Source organism: Chlamydomonas reinhardtii, chromosome 8 (assembly GCF_000002595.2).
Source record: "Chlamydomonas reinhardtii strain CC-503 cw92 mt+ chromosome 8, whole genome shotgun sequence".
NCBI classification, from domain to species: domain Eukaryota; kingdom Viridiplantae; phylum Chlorophyta; class Chlorophyceae; order Chlamydomonadales; family Chlamydomonadaceae; genus Chlamydomonas; species Chlamydomonas reinhardtii.
In genome coordinates this window covers 3,562,788-3,587,765 of record NC_057011.1, presented here as the reverse complement: position 1 = coordinate 3,587,765, position 24,978 = coordinate 3,562,788, and the positions used below count along the sequence as shown (strand labels likewise).

General features: G+C 63.5%; 5 protein-coding genes across 5 annotated transcripts; 2 read left to right on the top strand and 3 right to left on the bottom strand.

Moving 5' to 3' along the window:
- Nucleotides 1-55: 55 nt before the first annotated feature.
- On the bottom strand, nucleotides 56-7,737 carry CHLRE_08g375800v5 (uncharacterized protein). The gene is made up of 14 exons (XM_043065167.1): nucleotides 7,236-7,737; nucleotides 6,455-7,014; nucleotides 6,226-6,328; nucleotides 5,850-6,067; nucleotides 5,564-5,657; nucleotides 5,137-5,288; nucleotides 3,975-4,879; nucleotides 3,629-3,728; nucleotides 3,382-3,513; nucleotides 3,038-3,203; nucleotides 2,762-2,874; nucleotides 2,405-2,508; nucleotides 1,760-2,159; nucleotides 56-1,663 (listed from the first exon to the last, which is right to left on the bottom strand). The coding sequence occupies exons 1-14, from the start codon at nucleotides 7,264-7,266 to the stop codon at nucleotides 332-334; spliced, it is 4,410 nt and encodes a 1,469-aa protein (XP_042922168.1). The 5' UTR covers nucleotides 7,267-7,737; the 3' UTR covers nucleotides 56-331.
- A 1,298-nt stretch (nucleotides 7,738-9,035) lies between these two features.
- Nucleotides 9,036-11,827, bottom strand: CHLRE_08g375751v5 (uncharacterized protein). The gene is made up of 3 exons (XM_043065166.1): nucleotides 11,510-11,827; nucleotides 11,016-11,372; nucleotides 9,036-10,788 (listed from the first exon to the last, which is right to left on the bottom strand). The coding sequence occupies exons 1-3, from the start codon at nucleotides 11,703-11,705 to the stop codon at nucleotides 10,178-10,180; spliced, it is 1,164 nt and encodes a 387-aa protein (XP_042922167.1). The 5' UTR covers nucleotides 11,706-11,827; the 3' UTR covers nucleotides 9,036-10,177.
- Nucleotides 11,828-14,337: 2,510 nt separating this feature from the next.
- On the top strand, nucleotides 14,338-17,623 carry CHLRE_08g375700v5 (uncharacterized protein). The gene is made up of 3 exons (XM_043065165.1): nucleotides 14,338-14,694; nucleotides 15,004-15,585; nucleotides 16,215-17,623. Exons 1-3 carry the CDS (start codon nucleotides 14,479-14,481, stop codon nucleotides 16,509-16,511), a joined length of 1,095 nt encoding a protein of 364 aa, XP_042922166.1. The 5' UTR covers nucleotides 14,338-14,478; the 3' UTR covers nucleotides 16,512-17,623.
- A 2-nt stretch (nucleotides 17,624-17,625) lies between these two features.
- Nucleotides 17,626-20,667, bottom strand: CHLRE_08g375676v5 (uncharacterized protein). Its single transcript, XM_043065164.1, has 7 exons — nucleotides 20,312-20,667; nucleotides 20,146-20,252; nucleotides 19,817-19,980; nucleotides 19,472-19,639; nucleotides 19,085-19,406; nucleotides 18,121-18,779; nucleotides 17,626-17,833 (listed from the first exon to the last, which is right to left on the bottom strand). The coding sequence occupies exons 1-7, from the start codon at nucleotides 20,332-20,334 to the stop codon at nucleotides 17,666-17,668; spliced, it is 1,611 nt and encodes a 536-aa protein (XP_042922165.1). The 5' UTR covers nucleotides 20,335-20,667; the 3' UTR covers nucleotides 17,626-17,665.
- Nucleotides 20,668-20,767: 100 nt separating this feature from the next.
- On the top strand, nucleotides 20,768-24,902 carry CHLRE_08g375650v5 (uncharacterized protein). The gene is made up of 8 exons (XM_043065163.1): nucleotides 20,768-21,077; nucleotides 21,330-21,507; nucleotides 21,683-21,867; nucleotides 22,087-22,221; nucleotides 22,513-22,662; nucleotides 23,218-23,325; nucleotides 23,670-23,798; nucleotides 24,231-24,902. The coding sequence occupies exons 1-8, from the start codon at nucleotides 20,898-20,900 to the stop codon at nucleotides 24,330-24,332; spliced, it is 1,167 nt and encodes a 388-aa protein (XP_042922164.1). The 5' UTR covers nucleotides 20,768-20,897; the 3' UTR covers nucleotides 24,333-24,902.
- The last annotated feature ends 76 nt before the right edge of the window (nucleotides 24,903-24,978 follow it).

The window sequence follows — 24,978 nt, the reverse complement described above, 5'->3', positions numbered from 1 at the left end:
TTGCGCACTGCGCTTGCCGGGAGCCTGTTCAGTCCTTAGCGAGCTCCGGCGATGGAAAGTTCGATTTCAACACGCACGGGAAGTCCATACGCTTGGAAATAGTATGGATAGAGTATGGAGACATGCACTTCATATGCACATGAACCAAAATGCCTGCGCTGACCTGAGCTCTCCGGCAACCCCCGCCTGCGTGCTGCGCTCCGTCAGCACCAACCGTGCCCAGGGCCCAGGCGCACCGCACCGCAATTTGCGGCACTAACGTCACAAAGGATACGCTAGGACACTTGATCCAGTCCCTCATCCGATACCCTGGGAACGCCCACGCTGGCCATCAGTCCTCCTCTTGCACAAACGCACCGAACGCCTGTTTCAGTGCCCGCTTCTGCTTCACCAACCGCTCAATCCGGGCATCCCGCTCCTGCAGCTTCCTCTTCAGCTCAGCCACCTCCACATCCCTGGCCTGCACCTCCACATGCCTGGCCCGCAACCTGCTCCGCAGCAGCTCTCGCTCGTGCTCGTCCTGCTTTTGGGCGTCCTCAGCGGCTGCCGTCGCCGCCTCCGCCGCCTCCGCCCTCGCCCTCTGCGCCGCCGCCTCGGCAAGCGCCTGCGCCAGGTCTGCCTCCAGCGCTGCCACCTGCTCCGCCGCTTTGTGCAGTGCGCCGCCCAGTCCCGACTGCCGCTGCCGGCCCGGCTGCAGTGGGCTTGGTGAACCGAGTCCCGCAGCGTTGGCGTCAGGGTCCGGCGCAGCGCTGCCGCCATCGCCAGCGGCGGCGCCAGCACTTGCACAAGCTGCAGCGCCGGCCGCCGGACTGCCCTGGTTGCGTCGACTAGAGTCACCAACGCCACGATCTTTGTCCACGCGCGTGCCCGTCTTCGGCACCTTGGCGGCAGCGGCGGCTTCTGGGTCTGGTGCGGCTGGAGGAGCAGCCTCTGCTGACCCAGGTGCAGGAGCTGCGGTGCCATGTGCCACCGCCGCGGGTGCTTGCAGCTGGCTAATGCGCGCCCTGATCCCAGCCGCACCAGCCGCACCAGCCGCGCCACTGATACGGCGCTCCGGAGACGAGGGGAGCATTGCTGCCGCAGCGCCGCCGCCGTCTCGCTGCAGATGCTTGGGCAGCAAGAGATGCGGAGGCAGCACAAGCCCGGCGGAGGCCCGTGCAGCGAGCGACATGCGGGTGGCAGACGGCCGCTGCTGGGTGCTGCTTGTGCCACCTGCCAAGCTGGCATTACCCAGGGATATCACAACCACAGCAGGCGGTCGCACGCTGGCAGCAGCACTGTCAGGTGCTGCCGCGCCGCCGCTGCCACCCACGGAATGCTGCTCCTCACTTTCGCCCTGCTGCAAACCCGTGGCGGGTGCGGTGTCTGTGGCCCAGGCACGGCCGATAGCCTGTGGCGGCTGCGGAGCAGGCGACAAGGAGAGCCACTCCATCGCGTGGGCGTCAGGCGCAGCTGCCGCTGTCGGCTGCGCCACAGGAGCGGTGGACGCCCGTGCTCCAGGCGATGCCGTGACGCCCACAGGAGTGATTGCCGGGGCCCCCGAAGCTGCTGAGGGAGCCTTGGGGGCGCCGGCGCCAGTAGTGACGGCCTCGGCGCCGGCGCGCGGCTGTGAAGGGTCGGCGGCCGCCGCCGCCGTAGCAGTCCGTGCCCACTCCCGACAAAACTGCAAGCAAGGCGACAGCGGGACAGGCTGAAGACAGAATGTCATTTGTGGACACAGGTGCTGCCTAGAGCATGGGCGGTCTCTATCTCAACGCACCGTGCGGTAGTTGTCTGCCACAATCTGGTAGTAGTCCGCACCGCCGTATCCCGCCGGCATCAGCACCTCCTGCCCCGCCGGAACGTCCCGACTCGCCACCACCAGCTTGAGCGGCAGGTAGCGCGTCGTCACCGTGGACACGCCTCCGCCGCCGCCGCCCCAACTAGTGCTACGCCTGCCTCCTCGACCGCCGCCACCGCCACTGCTACGGCTTGGTACGTATGGCAAAGCCGCCGAACCGAGCTGCGGGCAGCTGATCGGCAGGGGCTGCTCCAGCACGAGCAGCAGCTCAACAAACCGCGCGTTGGCAGCAGCCCCATCGCTGCTGCTGCCGGCGACCGCTACTGATCCTACCGCCGCTGTCCCCGCCGCCGCTGAACGTGCTTCTGTGCACGCCTCCCTACATCACAAGTCAGGTAAAGCTGCATTTTCGGATGCAGAGTGCCAAACTCAATCCCTACGCTTGTCAAAGCACACACAGCCGCTTACATTACACACTGACGCACACCGCCTGCAAAGGATGATCCACAACACCACAAAGACCGCGCCGCGGGGCCACCGCGAGCATCCAAGCGTGCACCACTGCTGCCATGCACCTGTACACGTGTGCACCTGTGCACCACCAGCCACCAGCCCACCACGCACCACGTGTCGGCCGAGTTGATTCGGGTCATGGCGCTGCGGTCGCGCGCCCCCGCCAGCACCAACTCGCCGCCCACATCCAGCATTAGCGAGGTGCACATGCAGGCCTGACGGAGCGATGGCGCGCGGGGACGACCAATGATGTGTGCGAGGCGTGTTTGCCCAAGGCGAGGCAACTGCGTTGCCAAAATGCACATTGCTTGCAGCTCGCATGCACGCGTTATGACTTGATTGTGAGACGCCGTCGTCCGCACCGAATCGTGGTGCTCACCCTGGCCACGTCAAAACGCTCCTGGGACACAGCATCCAGCCACCTACCCGTACCTCGAGTCCCGCCTGCTGCCAGCCACCTACCCGTACCTCGAGTCCCGCCTGCTGGTCGCCGGCTCCTGCGGCTGCGTAGACCGCCTCGTCCTCGGCCGCCGTCAGCAGCGGCCCCTCGTAAACACCCAGCACGTCGTCGCGGAGGATGCCTGCATGCACACATGCTCATTGGCAATGGGCAGATAAATGGACAAGAGGGGCGCTATGAATGGGGCGCTCGCGCGTCAGTCCTGTCTGCGTCGCGGCAAGTCCACTCCGGTGCCGGCTTACGTGCAGTAATGCTACATGCCATCGCGGCTGCATAGGGCTTACCTGCTGACGTGTACATGGCGTGACGCACCCCCGTGTCGCCCCTCGCCCATGGGTTGTTGTAGACGGGGTGGCAGGGACCGGTCACCGCCTCCACGCGGCCCTTCGGCTCCCACGCCATGCCCTCGCTGTCCAGCGGCCCGAGCTCTGACAGCAGCCCCTGCGCGAACTGTGAATGCAGGTTGGGGCCGGGGACCATAGCTCTGTCAGATTTGTCGAAGCGGCAGCTTACGCGGCTGACATTCGGCCACTAGGAGAACTAAGCAGCGCGCCAAGCCAGGTACCCTCTGAGGAAATACAACAACTTCTTCCGTGCGTCGGGTCGCCTTTTACACGCGCGCACGCACCTGAAAAACGTTGTGCAGTAAGCGGTTGCCGGCGGTGCTCAGCTGCGTCAGGCGGGTCGCTGTGAAGCCGCACTTCGCTCCTGTGCCTGCAAAGCCAGAAGGCCTCCCGACCATGAACACGCCGGGCTCGGCCTGCAGACAGCAGCGGTGGCAACAGTTAGTTGGGCCCATGGCCCGGCCCATGAAGTAGGGCATTGCAATTCGCAAGCCCCGAACAGTGTGCCCCAGACGCACGTGGTGACCGTACCTCGCGGAGGTCCGGGTGCTTCTGCGCTGCCGCCGCCAGCTGCTGGCACGCCGCCGGCGACATGCATGCCAGGCCGACAGTGTCACCAACCGGCACGTGCCTGTAAAAGCAGCCCGGCGAAGGCGCAGCAGCAGCACAAACGGCGCATGCATGCAGCCGCTAACCACAAAGCCAGATGCATGACAGTGCGGTAGGGGCAAAACGTGAGGCGACGCACACAGGGTGCTGGTACCGCAGCGCGCAACAAGCAAGCCAATGCTGTGAAAGGCGGTCCGCCGGACGAAGAGCCGACCGAAAAGGGAACATGCTGTCACTAACCTACACACGCAATCTTGAAATCACAAACCTGAGCGACGCGAAGTCCTCGGGCCTGCTGTCCGGCGGATGCAGCGGTGGCCTGCCAGTTGGCAGCGGCGGTGGAGCTGCAATGGCAGCACTGGCCACCGCATCAGCACTAGCAGGCAGGGTACCCGTGGCTGAGGCAGGCTCTTTCCCCTCCTCCTCCCACCCCACGTCCTCTTCCTCCTCCTCGCTCTCGCCTATCTCGGCATGCTCTGACGCCCCCAACTCCTCCTCATCCCCGCTTTCAAGCTCCTTGACCACCGCTGCCACTTCTGGCCCTGCTCCTGCGCGTGTTGCGCCAGCCGCAGCCGCCGCCCCTGACGCCGCTGCCAGAGCCGGCGCTGCCGCCTTGCTGTCGCCGGAAGCAGCCGCCCGCTGGCAACGGCCACGGCGCTTCCCACGGCAGCTGTTCATGCTAATCCGCCCGGATCTTAGGTCCCAATTCTCGTTATTGTACAGGGCGGGCCGCCGCAGCGCGCGACCGCGTTTTCTGCAGAGTGGCTGCAGTGGCTGCTGCAACCCCTCCTCGTCCTCCTCCCCCTCCTCGTCCTCCTCCTCCTCCTCGTCCTCCTCCTCCTCGTCCTCCGACTCCGATTCCGGCTCCGGCTCTGACTCTGGGTCTGGTTCGGACTCTGACTCTGACTCCTCGTCATCACTGTACTGCTGCTGCTTCGACCGCTTCCGCTTCGCCCTCTCCTGCTGCTGTTTATCATAGTCCTGCATCCCGCACGGGTAGCGCCTGCAGAAGCCCAGGAAGCCGCCCCTGGGCGCGGGCGGGAAGTCCAGGTCGGGCTCCATGGGCAGGCGGGCGCCGCCGTGTGCGGCCCGGTGCTCGCGCGCCTGCTGCAGCAGCCGCTGGGCGGTGTCGTAGTAGTGCTGCAGCGCCGTGTGGCACTCCTCCTTGGTGTTCTGTTATTAGCGCAAGAGCAGGCAAAGGAAGGCGCAAACGCGCGCAAGCACCAAAACCATCACGTTCCCGGTTCATTCTTGTTTCTCTTTGCCGTCTGTGCGTCATGCCCTCAATGCTAACGTGGTAATGCCGCGGAATGCCGCCGGTCGATGTTTGTGGTTCGGTACAGACAGAGCAAAGGGGGCTTAAACGCGCGCGTAGGTTTGCTTGCTTCGTACCACCGGGCACCACCGGTCGCCCGTCCATACGTACGTACCCTTTTCGAGTACGTCCTGCCGCTCTGCCAGTGGCTGGCCAGATTCTTGCTGCCCAGGTCGCAGCCCAGCTGCAGGCGCGGCAGCGCCACCGGCACCACCTCCTCAAACTCCAACAGGTGCTCGAGCTGCGCGTGGACCTTCTTGGGCGCGCCTGGGATAATGGTGGCCCAGCAATTGTAGGTGTGCTAATACGGCGGCGCGACATGCGTACATGATAAAGATGGTAAGATGACCAGGGATGCATGCATCCACGTTGCGAGCTAGCCGACTAGGCGAAGTATGTGGCCGGGTGTTTGGCACTGGGTTTTCAGGTGCATGCGGGCAGGACAGAATTCGGGCCACTAGGTACTTGCAATGGTAAGGCAAAGCCAACAGCTGCATCGTGACGGCGCAAAAGGGCCGGTTGGGCCCCGTGCGTGTACTCACCTTTTTTCCGGACGGTGACCGTGCCGTACAGCTCCGTGCAGCGTTTCGACTGACCCGACCGGATGCTCCCCAAAGCCGCCACAGCCACCACCGTCTGCAAGCCAATCAAGACAAGCAAGCAAGTGCACACGCGCTCGACCGATTCTTTTGCACCGTTACATGCACCGCTCCGTCCGGCCCTATGCATTCCTACCTTCAAAGACGGGCGGAGGTGCATACTGGTAACCAACCAGTTGCGGTTGTCTCACTGCAGGCGTCTGCACGCGCACCGCCCCTGTATGCATACCTGGCCCCTGCCAAAGAAGGCCTGCATCTGCTCCTTCGTCATGCGCCGCCGGCCCTCACACGTGGCTGGGGCAGGCGGCAGCGCTGCCGCCGGGGCCGCCGCCGGTCCAAGGCGCCGCGGTGCAAGCCGGCTTGTTGTTGTGGGTCTGATGACGGCGGCGGGGCGCATGAGGAACACCAGGGAGCCCGGCTTGAGGCCGGCCTTGATGAACTGGTCGCCTGCGAAGCAAACAGTACGCTTGTAGGCACGTCTTGTAGGTGATGGTGCACATCTCATGCCAGTGGCTCGAGCGCGGTAATTGCTAGGATTTAAGGGAAGACTGCAACTAGGAGCTGTCAGCTCGAACCCATCATTATCGAGCGACACGCCAACGCACCCTTGTTCTTCAATAGCGCCCATGTGGGAACGGCAAGGGGCTCCACGTCCGTCTCAGGCGTTTGTGGACCGGGCGCGGCGGGACCAGCTGCACCCTCCGGGTTCTGCACACACGTACGGCGGCACATTGGCATGACACTGTAACAAGAGGAAGCCCCTGTCACAAGGGCAGACCGCTATCATCTGCTACAGGTTAGGCACAGCCCGGGCGTGACTAATATGGAACGCACCTCCGCGGGCCTGAGGCGCTCCTTGGCTATCTCATTGTACCCATCGGGGTGCGTGACGCTGAGGTGCTGCCAGGGATGGCTGCCCAACATGATGACATGGATAGCTGGCCCTGCCGCAGCCGCAGCCTCACCGTCCGGCCGGGTTCCCGCAGCCGTGTCGGCCTCACCGCCCTGCTGTCCTCCACCGGCCTCCCTGCTCCTTCGCGGCCGGCCCCCGACCGAGGCCGCACCTGCCACCGCCGCTGCCTCATCATGCGCTGCTACCGCCTCGGTCGCGCCCGCTGCTGGCCGGTTATGGGCGCCCTCACCCACCAGGTCCAGCAGCTCACTCAGGCGCCTCTCAAGCAGCCGTACACGCTCGCCCGGAGCCGCTGCAGCCGCGGCGGTGGAATCAGGGACCTCTGAGTGGTGTTGGCTAGGAGCTTCGTCGTTTTGGGCAACAAGGCGCGGTTGCTGCGTTGGCTGCGCTGCCGGAGGGCTGGGTGGCGGGATAACGTCTAGAGCCGCTGATGTGGCAGCACTGGCCTGCTCGGCGCGACTGTGCCGAGGCGTCGCCCCGCCTGCAGCAGCACAGCGGGAGGACTGTTGCTTGTTGCTGTCTCACAAGGGACGCCGGGGATCGGGGGCTGGGCGTCGAAGTGGGAAAAACGGAAGCTTGGCACGCAAGGCACGCATGCACAAGCTGCACGTCAGAAGGCACTGCCGAAGGCTCGCGGCCAGTGCTTGGGTCACTCTTGATTGGCAGAAAGACGCGATTAATTGTATGTATGTATGCACTCACCCGCAGCCGGCTGCTCCGAAACGGCCTGCATATCGGAACCCTAAATGGTGCCCTACAAGTCCTGTTCGCTATGCACCATATCCAATTGTACCTTTGGAGCGCGACATGCAAGCAACGATTTCGCTGTCCATGATCAAGCACAAATGCAACTACCGCGCTTCGGAACCGATTTGCCTTGGTCTGAGGGGCTAATGTGGCACTACTTATTGCGTCGAATAGACTGACAGTCTTCAGGAGCATAGCTCATTGAAGGAGGACGTGAAGTGGTTGCTGCGGATCCGGAACCAATTGGGGCTCTTTCCTTACTCCGGCTCGCTTTCGCCGAAGTAAATACTGGCACTATTTCGATTTTGCCAGTTCCGGTTGCTTGTGTAAAACAGCGCCCTCGCGAGTCGCGATGAAGAGTCGAAGACAGCTGCAAGGCGCTGCTTTCTCTCATTCTCGCCCATCCATCCGGCAAATCGCTAGCATGCTTCCACAAATGTATGTCAACATACCGTACACCAGATACAATGTGATTCGGGCTGTCGGAAAAGCCGCTCTGACTTGCACCATGAGGAGTGTGGGGCAGGTGGCAGGTGGGCAGGGGTTCCCCTGCAGGTGGGGGTTGCAAGATCGGTCCGTGCGTGCGGTCTCGGGGGCACCGTGCGGTTTCAGGCAGGGGAGGCTTCCCCTGGTTTCAGGGCATCGTGCGGTCTCACGGCACCCGAGACACACACGGACACGCACGCCAGTACGACCCTTACAACGTTGTGTGTGTATTTGCCCGCTAAGCCCGCCGAGCCCACCGACACCCTGCAGATGCCCCTGGACCCTCTCCGCGCACGGTACCGCGCCGTCCCGACATCGGACCCTGGAAAGAACAGCACGGGGGAGCAGGGGAGTGAGGCGCACGTCAGGGGGCAGTTACCCACGGTTTGGACGATTACAGATGGCCGGGCCCTAGCCCCTAGGATCACACCACAAACCCCTGCCGGCTGTACGGTAGCAGCAGTTCGGAACCTTTGGCCTAGGACATGGAGATCCATCGGCAAACAGGACTCGACAACGCATATCGCAGCACCCCCTCCTGCATTGCTTCTCGCTGCCAGGGTCCATTCAGTGCTCATATCTTGTCAGGGTTGCGTAGTTCGTAGTACGCGTACTACGTACTACGTACTGTACTACGTACTGTACGCTGCCCTCGTCGGCTAGTACGTTGGGAAAATACGTTGTGCTGGGGATACCAGCGGGGTGGGCCGTGGCAGCGCCGTGGCGGGCGAGGGGCGCGAGGGGTGCTGGAAAGGATGTCCGTCGAAGTTCGCAAACCATGGCTTCTCTCCGCACTGCAGCTGTGTTTTCTTATAACAATACGAGTATAATAAGTTGAAGGAAATTCAACTAGAAGACCATGGCCACGCACATCCAGATTCACACCGATTCGGGCATGGTGCGGGCAAGCGTGTCGTATTTGCACCGGCTTTCCCCCCGGTTTTCATGGCCCAGCGTATTATGCACCGTATTATAACGTACTGTACTAGAAATCCTAGTACGCTGTATTAATACGCGTATTATGGAGAGAGGGTCGCGTACTAGGCAACCCTGTATCTTGTAGATGCCCTCAGGCACCCGGCATCTACACATGCGTAGATGACCCTGACCGCGGCATCTACACTTAAGCCCCCAAGCCCCCCAAAACGTCTACGCTTCCCCCATTCTCGCGCCAGAACCGGCCAAAAACGTCTACACCTGCGTAGATGCGCGGCACCCAAACCCAAAAATTTTATCCGCCTTCGGGGGATTTCTTTGGGCAGATTTCTACAGTGTAGACGGAAGATACGAGCACTGGGTCCATTTGACCTCTGCACACAGTGCAACCCCTGCTGTACAAGCCTAATGTCCCGTGCCTAAGCATGTTAGTAAAGTCCACTACCGTCTACCGGTCAGTAACAAGCTGTACCATTCTGCACCAACCTTACCAGCATACGCCTTCATTCACAAGACTCACTGGCTGCACCTGCATCATTCTGCCTCCCCTGCCTCTGCCCCTACCTAACTTCCCCAACTTGCAAGTCCGCTCTACCTTGGCGGCCATGTTTGCATAAACGCACGGACAGCATCATCCTTCCTGGTCAGGGCCGCGTCCGTCTCTTGAAGCTGCTGCCTCACCTCTGCTGGCTCAACCGCCTGCTTCCACGTCAGTTCCTCGACGGGCGCCTCCTTTTCCGCTGCCCGCTTCCTCCACTCTGCCCTCTCCCGCTCCTGCGCCTCCCGTGCCTCCGTTAGCGCCTCCTGCAGTCCTCTGTCCGATTAGCCTGCGCCCGCTCCGGAGCCTGCTGCCTTGCCTCGGCCTCCTCAGAAGCAGCCGCCTGCACAACGCGTCAACACATTGCCCGACTAACAATATTGTACAGGCCCCAGCCTCGTCCTGCATGCCTTCAGCAGACCAGTACCTGAATCCCATGGTCGTCAGTCCTTCTGCACAAACACTCGCACGGAAAGTCCATACGCTTGGAAATAGTATGTATGGAGTATGGAGACATGCACTTCATATGCACACGAACCAAAATGCCTGCGCTGACCTGAGCTCTCCGGCAACCCCCGCTTGCGTGCTGCGCTCCGTCAGCACAAAACGTGCCCAGGGCCCAGGCGCACCGCACCGCATTTTGCGGCACTAACACCACAAAGGATATGCTAGGACACTGATCCAGTCCCTCATCCGATACCCTGGGAACACCCACGCTGGCCATCATGATCATCAGTCCTCCTCTTGCACAAACGCACCGAACGCCTGTTCCAGTGCTTGCCCTTGCTTTTTCCATCGCTCCAGCCTACCACGTTGCTCCTGCACCTTCGTCTTCAGCTCAGCCACCTCCGCATCCCTGGCCTATACCTCCACATGCCCGGCCCGCAACCTGCTCCACAACAACTCTCGCTCGTGCTCGTCCTGCTATTGGGCGTCCTCAGCGGCTGCCGTCGCCGCCTCCGCCCTCGCCCTCTGCGCCGCCGCCCCGCCCGGCAAGCGCCTGCGCCAGGTCTGCCTCCAGCGCTGACACCTGCTCCGCCGCTTTGTGTAGTGCGCCGCCCAGTCCCGACTGCCGCTGCCGGCCCGGCTGCAGTGGGCTTGGTGAGCCGAATCCCGCAGCGCTGGCGTCAGGGTCGGGCGCATCGCTGCCGCCATCGCCAGCGGCGGCGCCAGCACTTGCACAAGCAGCAGCGCCGGCCGCCGGACTGCCCTGGTTGCGGCTATTAGAGTCACCAACGCCACGATCTTTGTCCAAGCTCGTGCCCGTCGTCGGCACCTTGGCGGCAGCGGCGGCTTCTGGGTCTGGTGCGGCTGGAGGAGCAGCTGCTGCTGACCCTGGTGCAGGAGCTGCGGTGCCACCCACCAGCGCCGCGGGTGCTTGCTGCTGGCCATTGCGCGCCCTGCTCCCAGCCGCACCAGCCGCACCCGCCGCACCAGCCGCACCAGCCGCACCAGCCGCACCAGCCGCACCACTGATACGGCGCTCCGGAGACGAGCGAGGGGAGCATTGCTGCCGCAGCGCCGCCGCCGCCTCGCTGCAGATCGATGCTTGGGCAGCAAGAGATGCGGAGGCAACACAAGCTCGGCGGAGGCCCGTGCAGCGAGCGACATGCGGGTGGCAGACGGCCGCTGCTGGGTGCTGCTTGTGCCACCTGCCAAGCTGGCACCCTGGGATCTCACAAACACAGCCGGCGGTCGCACGCTAGCAGCAGCACTGGGGTGCGTATCAGGTGCTGCCGCGCCGCCGCTGCCACCCACGGAATGCTGCTCCTCACTTTCGCCCTGCTGCTGCTGCTGCTGCAAACCCGTGGCGGGTGCGGCGCCTGTGGCCCACACACGGCCGTTAGCCTGTGGCGGCTGCGGAGCAGGCGACAAGGAGAGCCACTCCACCGCGTGGGCGTCGGGCGCAGCAGCCGCTGTCGGCTGCGCCACAGGAGCGGTGCAGGCCCGTGCTCCAGGCGATGCCGTGACGCCCACAGGAGTGATTGCCGGGGCCCCTGAAGCTGCTGAGGGAGCCTTGGGCCCAAGTTGGGGGCGCCGGCGCCAGTAGTGACGGCCTTGGCGCCGGCGCGCGGCTGTGAAGGGTCGGCGGCCGCCGCCGCCGTAGCAGTCCGTGCCCACTCCCGACAAAACTGCAAGCAAGGCGACAGCGGGACGGGCTGAAGACAGAATGTCATTTGTGGACACAGGTGCTGCCTAGAGCATGCGCGGTCTCTATCTCAACGCAACGTGCGGTAGTTGTCTGCCACAATCTGGTAGTAGTCCGCACCGCCGTACCCCGCCGGCATCAGCACCTCCCGCCCCGCCGGAACGTCCCGACTCGCCACCACCAGCTTGAGCGGCGAGGATTTGCCCGAGTTCTCATCAGCCCTTGCCACTGTAAGCAGCTTTTGCGCATGCCTGTTACTACATCGGTTCGTCGTTGCAATTAGAACGGTTTGCCCAGCTGCCCTAAGCTGTCGCATGCAATTTTCCTTGCCTCAGGAGTAAGAGTATTTAACTATGGAGCAACCAATATCATCATCATTAGTATAAACTTTGTTAACTTGTATTGAAGTTGCTTGGCCCAAACTACCGCAGCAGATATGTATTGGTGTCAGATATTGTATTTATTGGTGTCGTTAGTATTAGTTGCCCCCGCTCTTATATGCCCCGTTAGATTTTTTGGGTTACTTTCGGATGGCGCCGCCGCTGCGCGCCTGGTCGCGCGCCTGGCCGGGCCGCCTGGAAGCCAGCACGCTCTTCTAGGCCCTGGCGCTGCCCCGCGCGCGCGCCGCGCGCCCCAGCGCGAGAGCCCGCCCAACCGCCGCGATCCAGCCGCCGGCTCCCCGGATCCGGGCGCCGGCTCCGCGCGGCGCCAGCTCGTGCGGCGCGCGCCCATCCCGCGCCCGCCGGGCCGCGGGAGCCGCGCGCTGCCGCCCCCTACAAATGGGCGCCGCCGGGGGCCGCCGCCGCGCGCCGGACTGGCTGCTTGGCCGGGCTCTGTGCCGGCCGCCCCCATGATGAGCGCTAGTGCTTGTCGCTGGTGGTGGCATCAGCTGTGAAGTGTCAGAACGTGTTGGCTAGTGTATCATTACATGTTTATACATTTTATACATTGCTTAAAATACTTGCTACACCATTACTAGCCGCGCGCCGTTGCAAAACCGGCCGGAAACCGCTCGGGGCAGCATCCGCCTTGCCCCGCCCACTGCCCCGCCGCGCTAGGCTGCCGCGACTGATCCAGCTAGGCTGCGCCTGCAGCATCGCAACCAAATTGCGCATGCAGTGCGAGTGGCAGGCGCGCGCGAATGAAAACCCACATGTGCCCAACTGCCGCCGCATCGGCCCACTTTGTGTTGCAGTTACCCCGCCGGCGCCGGGTCCTATGCGATGCACTGCGCTTGTGTTTTTTTGTTATTCTTGGTGTTGGACTGCAAATGAACAGTGGCAGACATGCGCCAGTGAAAGGCCACATGTGCGCAACTGCTGCCGGCCAACTAACTGCCCAACCGCCAAGTTGCGTGCAGTTACTTGGCCAGCTCCTATGCACTGTTCTTATGTCGAAGCATAAATTGTATGATCATGAAAACCATTGCAATAATATGCAGCTGCCTCGTGCACCATGCGCGCTGTCATGTGCAAGTGTGGTTGTGCAGTCGGCTCAACAGCCGAGCAAAACCAGCAGTTACACGCCCTCCCACTATCTAACACGGGTGCTCACTCTATGCACAAGCCAGCGCAAATGCATGATGCTATCATTTGTGAGCAGGTGCCCCTGCTTAGTGCGCCTGGCTCCAGTGCCACCCCTCGCAGCGCATCATAGGCACAACCCAGCTGCATCCAAGCAAGCAATATGCGCTCCACGCATGCTGTAACTGTGCCACACAGCACGTGCGGGTGGAGTCCAGTTCATGTCCGTGCAACAATTGTTTGCAACCATCCCAGCAATGCAGTTCCAGCCTGCGTCCTCGCCTTCCTCCCACCCAAACGTTCCGCATGCCGGTGCATGTATTAGGCTCCCCTCTCACCCATACCCTAGCCACCATTTCACCTCGGGGGGTCCGACAGGGGGGCGCCGCCCCCCTGTCAAAGAGAAGCGACTGGCCGCGAGGGGGGCGGGTAATAATCCCTACCCGCCACACCCACCCCCTTCGTCATCACAGATCCTTTGCGCTGCATACCAGGGGGGTCGACAGGGGGGCGCCGCCCCCCTGTCCATTTCCGGGGGGTGCAGGGGGGCTGGCCCCCCTGCGGGAAAGAAATGAGATGCATCCTTAGTTCCTCCCTTATCCGCCTTCTCCCCCGCCTGTCATCCCACCGCCTCCCCTTGGGGGCGCGCGGGGGCATGTGGATCTAAGGGCCTCTTGACAATTGTCAGCTGTAAAGCGAAAGGAGCAGGAGACGTTCAGACCCGTTCTGACCAGCTGACTCGAACGCCGGGAAGACCGCATCCATGCGACCAGGACCCGGGCGGCGAGGACTTTGCCGTGGGGGAGGGGGGAGGGAGACTGGAGCGGAGCTGTCGCGGAGGTGGGTTCGGCGTGAAACCTGTCGTGTCAGGTCGGGTATGCTGACTGGAGGTTTGACAACGAGGGAGAACGGCTTGGCGCCGTGGAGGAAGGATTGGGTTTGGGACGGCAGGGATTGGAACCTGGCTTTGAGGGATTGGGTTTGGGACGGCAGGGATTGGAACCAGGCTTCCAGGGATTGGGATAGGAACGGCGAGGATTGGGAACCCGGACCTCAGGGATTGGGATTGGAGGTCGTGGCACATAGGATAGCAAGTCGGTCTATCCCCGGGTGACCAGAGGATCGGTACCCCATACCACCCCTCCGGTGCAGCACGTATACCCTGTTGCGTTACATTTTATACTTTGCTGCATGTCAAGCGGATCATAGCTGGTTGGGACGGCTCGCCCATTGCAACATTTGCAAGCCCATTGCAATGTACACGGGTGTCGTGCCTCCGTGCCCGCTCTCCCCCTCCTTGCGCACAACCGCGATTGCACTTTTGGAATGGTAAGATCCGGCCAGGGCAGCTGGGGTCTCCATGGAATACCTTCCACGGCAGTCCCGGAACTATCCGGCTTGAAACAAAGTCATTCCCGGGGACGTGTGGAGTGGACCCGCGGGTGGTCCGAGGACGCCATTGCTCGATCGGCTCCGCCCATCACGCACCAGGAGACCGGCCGTTCCGCCCTTTGCTTTGCTGCTACTTTTGGCGACACATGCTAGCTGCTGTCCTTACAACTAGAAATGCTGCTGCAATATTTGCGGCTGGGCTCGTCCGCGGCTGCGCCTCGCGGCCGCCGCTTTGGCCAGGTTTCGGTCCCGGCGGCATGCCCGACACGCGATGGCTTGTCCAGCTGCCTGACATGGAATAACCTTGTTGGGGCAAGCGTGATCAATCTGCAGCAGCCGCGGCGGGGCATGGCTCAAAACGCGACCGGCGGCGGCAGCGACACCGACCCGGTGCGGCCTCCCGTTCGCTGTCTCCCGCTCGAACGCCATGCATGCTAAGAGGGCTTCCATGCATCGCGGCCTGCAATGCACTCCGGCCTAGCCAGAATGCGCAGGCGTGTCTAGCGGGCGGGTGGGGGTCATCAACCACACCGGCGCCAGCTAACAAGAACACGGCACCCCGCCCTGCATGCCGTCTTCTCATATATACATTATTGTTCGCCGTGAATAAAAGCATATTCAACATTGCATATCTACACGCCACGACTGTGCGCCGCCCGCGACCCTTCACCCCTCGCCCGCTCCTCTCTCGCTCCCCAGGCCGCTGATGCTACCAGCAGCGACTTCCGCGACGGCGAGGATGACAATGCTGCCGCAGCCGCCGCAGCCGCCGCAACCGACGACGACGATGACGACGATGGCACGCCGGTTGACCCGGAGGCGCTGTTGGCGCGGCTGACGCAGCCGCACATGCCGGACAACTTCCTGCTGCACGAGTTCTGGGAGCCGTGGGCGCGGGAAACGCGCTTCTTTCACGACCGCTTCGCCATGTTCACCCGCCCCGAATATAGCGCCAACGACCAGATGCGACAAGCCCTGGGCCTGGCAATCCGCGGCAGCATAGCGGTTCCCTACATGTCGTGGGCGGTGCCATCCACAGAGGCGCTGGAGGTGATTGCGCAGGTGTCGGGGGGCCGGGTGGTGGAGGTGGGCGCTGGCACCGGGTACTGGGCGTGGCTGCTGGCGCTGCGTGGCGTGGACGTGGTGGCTGTGGACAATGACTGCGAGTACCGCTTCAAAAAGGAGCCAGCGGACGGCGAGGAGCCGGCAGCAGCAGATGGCGAGGATGCGGAGCTGCCGAAGGGTACGAAGGGGGCGCTCCGATATTTGAAGAGCATGCAGGTGTGTGTGTGTGTGTGTGTGTGTGTGTGTGTGAGTGTGCGCGCGCGCGTGTGTGTGTGTGTGTGTGTGTGAGTGAGTGAGTGAGTGAGTGAGTGAGTGAGTGAGTGTGTGTGTGCGTGTGTGCGTGTGTGCGTGTGTGAGAGTGTGTGTGTTAAAGAGCACAAGGAAAACGTTGCGCAAAGACAGTGTATGCGATGCGAGAGTGTGTGTGTGTGTGTGTATGTGTGTGTGCATGTGTGTATGTGTGTGTGTGCCTACCATCCTAGCTAGCCTGCCTGCGTGCCTGCCTGCCTGCTGTCACTCCACGCGCGCCACGCGGGCCTATGCAGCCAGCGGGTTGCTTGATGCGCTGCGTGTGCCTTGATTGTCATGTCCCGTACGGCTGGAGGCACGGCTGGCAACACCCGCTATCTATCTAGCCGCACGTGCACACAGCAGCAGGCACACATACATGCACTTCTGATCCATCTTCTCCATCCCGCCGCCCGGCACTGTTCTGCTGACCTATATCTGATGTGCCGCCATGCCGCCAGCCATCCACTGGTGATCCAGCACGTGCGTGTGCGGACGTGTGCCCATCCATGTGCCCCATCCATGTGCCCCATGTCGTGCCGCACGTGCGTGTGCAGGTGTGTGACGGCCCCGAGTTCCTGGCGCGCCACGGCGGCTGTCCCGACCGCGCGCTGCTGCTGTGCTGGGCGCGGCACGACATGGGCGAGGCCAGCCTGGCCGCCTACCGCGGTGACACGGTGGTGGCTGTGGGCGAGGTGTACACGGGCGCCACGTGGGAGCTGGACAGGGAGCTGCACCCCGAGTGGCGGCAGGTGCGCCGCGTGCCGCTGCCCAACTGGACGGGCATCCACGACGACCTGCGCGTGTACCGGCGGCGCGTGCTGGCTGGGCGGAAGGAGGAGGGGGGCAACTGAGGTGGGGGCGGGCCGGCGTGCTCGGGCTCTCACGTGTTGAGGTTCTGCTGGCAAGGGCGGGGAAGAGTGGAGGTGTGGGTAGTGTGGGGCGGATCAGAGGATGCATGGCGAGAGTTGTGGAAGGTGTGGGATGGATGAGGTACCGATAGATGCGTTAGGCTAGGGGTGCACAATCGACACGCGGAAGTATGGTGACCGGCTGAGGGGCCAGCGGCCGGGGCAGCATACCAGCATCTATACCTAGGGCATCAAGAAGCCATACATACGCATGCATGCGACGCGTTTGTTGTGGGTCAGTGTGGAATGCGCGTTTCCATCACTTCATTGATTGCGCTAAGCCAGTGGATCAAGTCATTGGGCAAAGCCGATTCTGTGGCGTGAGAGCCGCCGCACCCCGGCTAGCGGCACGTGCTGGAGTGCTGTGCCGCAGTAGATATTTATAGGACGGAATGCACGTTTCCGTAACAAGTACTTTCTTTGAGCGTGTTCACATCGGTAGGCAAGCAGACCCGCGCCTGGGCGGCAGGGGTTTTGGGGCGCATGCGTCCAAAAGCCTGCTACGTACGCTGTCATACGTACGGCACATACATGCATGCATGGGTACAGTGAGCGCGGTAGTGGCGGTGCGTGGCATTGCGCGGCGCCCGCATAAGCGCACTGCGACACAAACTACTGTAACTGAGATTGCGCGGCGCGACTGGCGAGCAGTGCGTCCTGGCTGACGCAGCAGGTGGGGGCACATCGAGGCAGCTGGCAGCGGGCCGACTCATCGGGCCAGGCCCGCCAAGCGGCCGCAACGTGCAGCCGCAGCCAGGTGCACTCACAGCTGGCGCGAGTAGCGCGAGCACCCCTGGGCCGGTAGGTGGATGGCCCCAGACAATAAGGCTGAACGGACACAAGGCTGTAAAGGCTGTGGTGCGGCGGCTACATCATTTTGTTCGTTAGTTGTTTGCGGCGGGCTGCATGAAGCTACGGTATGCCTGCCGTACCTGTACCGCGTGCGTGCCAGAGCGTGAATGCTGCTGGGGAACTGCTGGCGCTGGGGGGCCCGGAAGAGGCGGGTGCTGTGAAGGCCATGTATGGCGGCATACGCGGCACCCGGGCGCGAGTGCGGATGTTGCAGCGACAGGGACAGCTGCAGCTGCAGTTCGCTGCTACAGAGGGTGGGATGCAGCTGCTACGGAGGGTGGGATGCAGCTGCTACGCACGGAGGGATGCGGAGAGGGGCCGGCGGCGGCGGCAGGGAAGGGCGCGGAGGAGGACAGCGACGAGGGCACTTCGGCCACAGCGGCTGGTGCGGGCTCGCTGACACTCGTGATGCTCTATTGTGCACGGGGTGGGGGTGGGGGTGGGACCGGTAGCGGCGCGCGCGCTGGCAACACTGCTGACGCTCCTGCTGACGCCGCAGCCGCATCCCAACACATTACACATACACGCCCAGCCCCAGCAGCCCACCCCCCAGCCGCAGTGCCGCATGCTCACCTGCTCGTACACGTATACACAGGAGCGGAAGCGGTCGCGGGCGGCGGCGGCCGCGGCGGCGGTGCCCGCAGTGACGCAGGAGGCGCAGCCGACGGCCGAGGGTGCGGCGGCGGCATACAGCCTTAGCTGGGGCCGGTGGTTCGGACGCCTGCGGCTGCGGCTGCGGGTGCGGTGGCCCGGCGGTGCCGCGGTTGCGCCAGGGAGCAGCAGCCAATGTGGCGTGCGGCGACGCCCGAGTGGCCTCACACGGACCGAGCAGGTCCACAACACGCACCACCGGCGGACCCGGCCGTGCGGTGTTACTGCAAGGGATGTAGCTGCTGCTGCTGCTGCTGCTGCTCCGCCTGCCGGAAGCTGCGGCGCAGCCGGTGCGTGCAGGTGCGGCTGCGGCTGCTGCGGCATGCGGGGCGCCGGCTCCGGCCCCTGCCGCAGCTGCTGCCGCCGCCGCCGTGCCTGGCTGCGGAGGGGCAGCGGCTGTGGCGCCGCCGCCAGCGCCATGCGCCTCTTCCTCCCCTGTAGCAGGCATCAACACGTGCAGCAGCCCCCGCAAGCCCGCCACAGGGGCCGCGGACGTGCCGGGTCGCGACGCCGTTTCAGAGGGCGGCGGCTTCATCATGCATGATGTGCGGCAGGGGCCGGTGCTCGACCCGCGCTGCTGGTGCTGCCAGAAATCCATGAGCCTGCTGCGCCGGCTGAGACTGTCCTGCCCGTGTCTGCACCGGGGCTGGGGCAGGCGGGGGGCATTGGGCAGGTATGCACGCCGCCGCCGCCGCCGCCGCAGTTGCCCTGAGCGAGGGGCGGGCGGAGGCGACAAAGGATCGCGTCAGACGATTCGGGTGGCGGGGCCGCCGCGGCTGCCTTCGTGCCAGCGGCCACAGCCACGCGCCTGGCCGCAGCTGCTACACCTCGCCGGCAGCGGCCTGGCTGGCGGGCCGTGCAGCGGCACTCTGCGATCCAGTGCGGGGGGCAGGCCTCGCGGGCCGCTTCACATTCAGCACCCCATGAATCCCATGGTCGTCCGTCCTCTTGCACAAACGCACCGAGTGCCTGTTCCAGTGCTTGCCTTTGCTTTTCCCATCACTCCAGCCTACCGCGTTGCTCCTGCAGCTTCCTCTTCAGCTCAGCCACCGGCTCTTGCTGCTGCTGCGTCGCCGCCTCCGCCGCCTCCGCCCTCGCCCTCTGCGCCGCCGCCTCGGCAAGCGCCTGCGCCAGGTCTGCCTCCAGCGCTGACACCTGCTCCGCCGCTTTGTGCAGTGCGCCGCCCAGTCCCGACTGCCGCTGCTGGCCCGGCTGCAGTGGGCTTGGTGAACCGAGTCCCGCAGCGCTGGCGTCAGGGTCCGGCGCAGCGCTGCCGCCATCGCCAGCGGCGGCGCCAGCACTTGCACAAGCAGCAGCGCCGGCCGCCGGACGGCCCTGTTGCGGCGACTAGAGTCATCAATGCCACAATCTTTGTCCACGCGCGCGCCCGTCTTTTGCACCTTGGCGCCGGCAGCGGCTTCTGGGTCTGGTGCGGCTGGAGGAGCAGCTGCTGCTGACCCTGGTGCTGGAGCCGCGGTGCCATGTGCCACCGCCGCGGGTGCTTGCAGCTGGCTAATGCGCGCCCGGATCCCAGCCGCGCCAGCCGCGCTGTGCGCACGACCGTTGCGCTGCGGCGACCAATGAGCCGCACGATCTTTGCGCTGCGGTGACCGATGCGGCCCACACACGGCTTTAGCCTGCGGTGGCTGCGGAGCAGGCGACAAGGCCACCCTCGCTCCAGCGTGGGCGTCACGCGCGGCTGCCGCTGTCGCCTGCGTCACTGCAGGAACGGCGGAGGATCATGCTCCAGCCGACGCCGCGATGCCAACACCACAAGCGAGTGCCGGAGCCCCTGAAGCCGCTGTGGAGGCCTTGGAGCCGCAGGCGCCGGCATGACCATGTGACTGCGCAGGGTCGGCGCCTGCCGCCGCCACCGCTGCAGTCCTTGCTGTGCCGGCTCCCGGTGACACTGCACGTAATGTAACAAGTAAAGGCCAAATGTCAAGCGGCGGGGAAAGGACGCCACTGAACGTCGTGTTGGAAAGCGAAGCCCCATAGGGCATGGGTTATTCCGTAACATCTTTATGCAGTAATTCACTTCCCTGCCGTTCCCGGCTTGCTGGATGTCACACACCTGGTGGAGGTCCGGGTGCTTCTGCGCCGCCGCCGTCAGCTGCTGGCCGCCGCCGGTGATATGCAGCCAGGCGAATCACGTCGCCATCCGGCACCACCGGCACGTGCCTGCTAGTGCATGCAGCCTGGCAGAAACGCAGCAGCCCATGATATCCTGTGGGCAGCACCTTATATGGTAACTACGCGCCATCCGGTACGTGACAGTGCACATGCAATCAAGCTACAAGCGACGCACACGGGGGCGTGTATGACACATAGAATCCAATGTGTTAGCTGCTGTCCACCGGGTCAAGACAAGAAAGGTGGCTCTTTGGCGCCCTTTCGTGGCCCTTGCCACGACCAGGACCCGTGTCAGGACCTCAAGATGGGGCTCCCGCTCAGGACACAACTGGGCGGCTGACGCAGCAGTCAACCAGGATTTGTGAGGAGCTTGTAACACAGCTGCAACGAGTGGACAAATATCGGAACTGGCAGGAACTGGCGACCTGGAACTGAGGAACCAAGTCGTCGTGAGCCCCACGACTATTGCAATACAATATCCGTAGCCAGTTGCTACAGTATACATGATGGCCTATTACCAAAACAACTGATTACAAAGAAGAACACGCGCCCGCCAGATCCACCGTCAATGTCCGCCCATAAAACAGCAGCTTGGTTCCCCATAAGTGCTTCCTTCCTTACGTTCATGCAAATTGTATCGCTTGAAATCGACACAATAAGCTAGAGCCTCTTATTTACCTTTTACTGACAGACATGAGCGATAGCGACTCCGAAGATGAGCGTCCAAAGCCCAAACTAATTGACGACAATAAAGGGTTGCACCCGCTATTTTGGGACGCGTTGCCGGAGGACGCCGAGGACGACCCCTTGTACGCGGCGCTTAAAGCCGTCGACGATGAGTTATCACCGGAGGAGAAGGCTGAAAGCTTCAAGGTAGTTGCAGCCGGGGCTCTTTGCGCGTTATTCTGCGCCGCCGGGCTTGCAAGCGTCGCAACACCCACGGCAGGGTGCGAGCTGAGAGCGCGGCCAGTCTCCTGATGGTATGATGTACTAGGTTTGAAGCGGCAACGCCTGACGCCACAAGTTCAGCGTGCTGTTACGGACCCAGGGTTCGCGAAACGTCGCGGATCGAAGTGCATGCCCTATACTGGCTCGCTTCCTTGCTCGCTTGCATCGCGCGCGCAGACGAACGGCAACAACAAGCTGAAGCTCGCGCTCAGCGACAAGGCCGACCAGGCAGCCAAGCGCACGCTCCTGCGCGAGGCCGTGCAGTTCTACTCGAGTGGGCTGGAGCTGGCCGTGCCCAGCGACGCCCTCAACGCCGCGCTGCACTGCAACCGCGCACACGTTCAAATCATGTTGGGTGGGTGGCGAAGCCGAACACCACGGAAAGCGGCAGGGGGCACGGGAAAGGCAAGAAGACGGGAGTCGATGGAGTGGGGACAGGGCTTGCAGAGGGTGAGCCTAGGCACGCTAGCTCCCAAACGGCACGCCCCCTGCACACCCTCGAAATGTACCTCAAAACCGCCACCTTCCAGGCAACTTCCGCAAGGCCTACAATGACGCGCTGGCGGCTCGGAAGCTGCAGCCGGGTAACATCAAGGCGCTGTTCCGGGCGGCTCGCGCGGCCAGCCGACTGGGCATGTGGGAGCAGGTTGAGGCGCTGTGCCAGGAGGGGCGGACCGCGGACCCAGCCTCCAAGGAGTTCGATGGCATGGCCAAGGTGCGAGGGGCCGGGCGGGACAGGGGGAGGAGTGGGGAAAGAGGGAGGGTCAGGTGGATGGAAAGGGGGGCCAGCAGTGGGCAAGTGGAGGCGGTGGGTGCGGAGAGGGCGTGGAACGAGCGGAGGGGATGGCGGAGGGGATAGCGGAGGGGGCGAGGAGTGCCAGACGATGTGGCAGGGTAACACAGGTCCGCCTGGCTTCATTTCGCTCATCCACAGGAGGCGTCCTCCAAGCTGGCGGAGCGGCGGCAGGTGGAGGAGCGGCTAAGGGCGCAGGCGGAGGCGGAGGCGGCGCCGGCGCGGGCGCTGGTGGACGTGCTGCTGGCGCACGGCTGCAAGATGACTCGGCCGCAGGTGGGTGCAGTGGGAGGGTGCAGTCATGGAGGGCAGTGGAGGGCTGTGGAGGGATGGAGGGGTAAAGCAGTGTAGATTGAGACGCATCCACATGAGCACGTACAAGTGTTAACGTGCTGGCCATGGGGAAATGGGTGCGGACGGGCTGATGTGCCTGGGTGGGCTGGGCTGGGCGCTGAGCTGATGTTTGACACAGGTTGTAGGACTTTGGACTTCGGGCTTTAGACTCCGAACAGGGGCTAGGACTGGACACCCGCTGACTGGTCTTGGCAAACACCCTCGTCACTCCAGGTCACCGCCGGCAGCCACAACAAGCCCAGCCTGAGCGCCGACGGCCGCGGCCTGGTGTGGCCGGTGCTGCTGCTGTACCCGGAGTCGGGGCAGCAGGACGTGGTGGAGGCGTGGGCGGAGGACGACTGCTTCAACGAGCACCTGGACATGGTGGGTCGGGAGGAGGAGGAGGACGAGGAGGAGGAGGAGGAGGAGGAGGAGGAGGAGGAGGAGGATGGGTGCTTGAGAGTGGGGTTGTGAATACCAGCCCAAACTAAACCAACCGAATCCAGACTAGCGGGGGCTTGAGGAGGGGATTGAGGAGGCCGGGGGACGACTGAAAAGGGGGCGTAAGGGGGGACGGCGGTAGTTTGCGGGTAGGTGCGGGGGTTTATTGCAAATCCAATCACGCCAAAGACAGGGGTCAAAGTTTGGTTGTCCTGCCGAGGCACCTATGACGAGTAGGGATCTGGGTTAGGCGTTGCAGGCCGCACGCCAGGGTGTGTGCCGTCAGCGGGCTGGTCCTGCCACCAGACTGACGCGCCACCGGCACCAACCCAAAACCGCGCACCAACCGAACCAGAACCCGCCCCCCCCCCCACACCCCGCGCCCTGTCCCCCTACCGTCTACCATTTCGTTAGCTAACCGTGAATGTAAGCCCCTATTGACTACCAGTTCCTTGCAGCTAATCATGAATGTAACCCCCCACCCCCAATCCGCGCCAGATGTTCGACCCCGAGGGGCCGCCGCTACAGTGGGACGGGGCGGGCGCCTACGTGCGCGACCGCGTGGAGCTCTACTACCTGGCGCACGCCGGCAGGCCGCTCACAAGGGTGCGTGCGGGGATGCGGGATGCGTTGACGGGCGAAAACATCTGTGCGATCAGCACTCATGTGCAGTACCTCAGCCTCAACGACGGGGAGTAATGCACCCCACCGGGTCAGCGCTTTTCGCTTACGCTATGTTCACCAGACTGGGGCTGGTGCGGGTCTACGGGAGGTTGTGGAATGCACAGGTGTACGGCAGTGGGGGCACCGAGTACGGTTACGCGTGGTCGCACAGTCCCAAACCTGCCCAAGCCCCAGGCGGGGTAGGGGATGGCGCAGATCCAGGGAAGGCCACGTTGGGCTCGGCTGCGAGGTAATCCCTCCTCCCACAACATCACCACCCCACACAGGAACAACTGGTGGAGGCGATGCAGGGCCGCTGGCCCACGGGGCTGGACGCGGCAGCGGGGGGGCCGGAGAAGTACGGCAGCCGGGCGGCGCGCATGCGGCGAATCAACCCCAAGCACACGCTACGCCAGGTGGGACACGTGGCGGGGCGGTGGCGGGGCCCGGGGTGGCACCGTGCCGGGGTGGCACCGTGCCGGGGGCGTTGACCACACGTGTGTGAGCCTTGGGTGACGGTAGCGAGGCAAGGCACGTCGTGGTCGTAAAGTTGAGAGGACTGAAAGGTTGTGACTTCCTCTTGGAAGTTTCCGCTGCCCCGACACCTTGCGCCTCATCTACTGCTTCCCTCCTTGCTCCTTCTTGTATCCCCTCGTGCTCATCCCCCAGTCCCCCACTCGCCGCCCCATGGCCTCTCCCCTATGCATGGGTTCGTTTCAGTTTGGGCTGGTATTCTCACACCCTCCCCCCATCCCCACGCCCCATCCCCCCCAAGATCCCCGTGATTCTCTACCGGCTACCACTTCCTTAACTAATCATGAATGCACCCCCTCCCCCCCCCCATTCAGGTGCTAGCCCAGGAGGACCACGTGGTGGCGGGCGTGCCGCTGTTCTTCGTGGTGGCCAAGGGCACGCCCTTCCGCGAGGCATTCCTGGAGAGCGGGAGATGAGGGCGGGGGACGGAGGTCAGGTAGAGGGGCCGGGGAGGGGAGAGGCGAAGGGGGCCAGGCGGGAGGAGGGGTGGAGGTACTGCTGTCGTGCATGGCACGGAGGCGGTGTGGCGCAGGCGGAGGCGGAGGCGGGATGAGCGGGGGTTGGAACCGGTGAGGTTGACGGGAAAGTTGGAATGTAAGAAACGTGGGGAGGTTGAGCTTGCGTTGCGGTTGAGCATGCACGCAGGCCCTCGGCAGCCTACAGAGCTACCCGACAGGATGCGAGTAATAGAGTACACATGGTCGGGTGCTTCCTGGTTCCAGCGCGGCAGTGGGGCGCGTGCATGACGTAGTACGGTGTCCATGCAAACACGTTCGAGGTCTGGTCTGTTAACGCAGGACCTGTAACTGCATGACTGCATGAGAGAAGCGTGGGGCCCAGTTGAGCGAAATGACAGAGATTGGCGGATGAAGCCGTGTTTTGGGAGGCGTGAGGCTTGCAGCCGTGATAGAATGCTTTGCCATCCCACATAAGGGCACCTGTATGACATGATGTCCGCAACGGATAGCTTGTAACACGGAAGCGGGCTTGAGGTGCTGCCGTGTCGGACAGCCGCATGGGGGTACGGCGGCCGACATGGGATGGGGGCAGCAAACCTCGCCA

Excerpts from the sequence above, each read along its gene's own strand:
- CHLRE_08g375676v5 (XM_043065164.1), bottom strand. The coding sequence starts at position 20,334 with ATGGCGCGTAGTTACCATATAAG. Across the intron at positions 20,253-20,311 it reads GCGCGTAGTTACCATATAAG|GCACGTGCCGGTGGTGCCGG; the intron begins GTGCTGCCCACA and ends ATGCACTAGCAG. Across the intron at positions 19,981-20,145 it reads AGCACCCGGACCTCCACCAG|TGTCACCGGGAGCCGGCACA; the intron begins GTGTGTGACATC and ends CATTACGTGCAG.
- CHLRE_08g375751v5 (XM_043065166.1), bottom strand. The coding sequence starts at position 11,705 with ATGCGACAGCTTAGGGCAGCTGGGCAAACCGTTCTAATTGCAACGACG. Across the intron at positions 11,373-11,509 it reads GATGCCGGCGGGGTACGGCG|TTTTGTCGGGAGTGGGCACG; the intron begins GTGCGGACTACT and ends CCTTGCTTGCAG. Across the intron at positions 10,789-11,015 it reads GCAGCAGCAGCAGGGCGAAA|CATCGATCTGCAGCGAGGCG; the intron begins GTGAGGAGCAGC and ends TTGCTGCCCAAG.
- CHLRE_08g375650v5 (XM_043065163.1), top strand. The coding sequence starts at position 20,898 with ATGAGCGATAGCGACTCCGAAGATGAGCGTCCAAAGCCCAAACTAATT. Across the intron at positions 21,868-22,086 it reads AGTTCGATGGCATGGCCAAG|GAGGCGTCCTCCAAGCTGGC; the intron begins GTGCGAGGGGCC and ends GCTCATCCACAG. Across the intron at positions 22,222-22,512 it reads GCAAGATGACTCGGCCGCAG|GTCACCGCCGGCAGCCACAA; the intron begins GTGGGTGCAGTG and ends TCGTCACTCCAG.
- CHLRE_08g375800v5 (XM_043065167.1), bottom strand. The coding sequence starts at position 7,266 with ATGCAGGCCGTTTCGGAGCAGCCGGCTGCGG. Across the intron at positions 5,289-5,563 it reads GGTCACCGTCCGGAAAAAAG|GCGCGCCCAAGAAGGTCCAC; the intron begins GTGAGTACACGC and ends CCATTATCCCAG. Across the intron at positions 2,875-3,037 it reads CGCCATGTACACGTCAGCAG|GCATCCTCCGCGACGACGTG; the intron begins GTAAGCCCTATG and ends GTGTGCATGCAG.
- CHLRE_08g375700v5 (XM_043065165.1), top strand. The coding sequence starts at position 14,479 with ATGCTGCTGCAATATTTGCGGCTGGGCTCGTCCGCGGCTGCGCCTCGC. Across the intron at positions 14,695-15,003 it reads GCGGCAGCGACACCGACCCG|GCCGCTGATGCTACCAGCAG; the intron begins GTGCGGCCTCCC and ends CTCGCTCCCCAG. Across the intron at positions 15,586-16,214 it reads GATATTTGAAGAGCATGCAG|GTGTGTGACGGCCCCGAGTT; the intron begins GTGTGTGTGTGT and ends GTGCGTGTGCAG.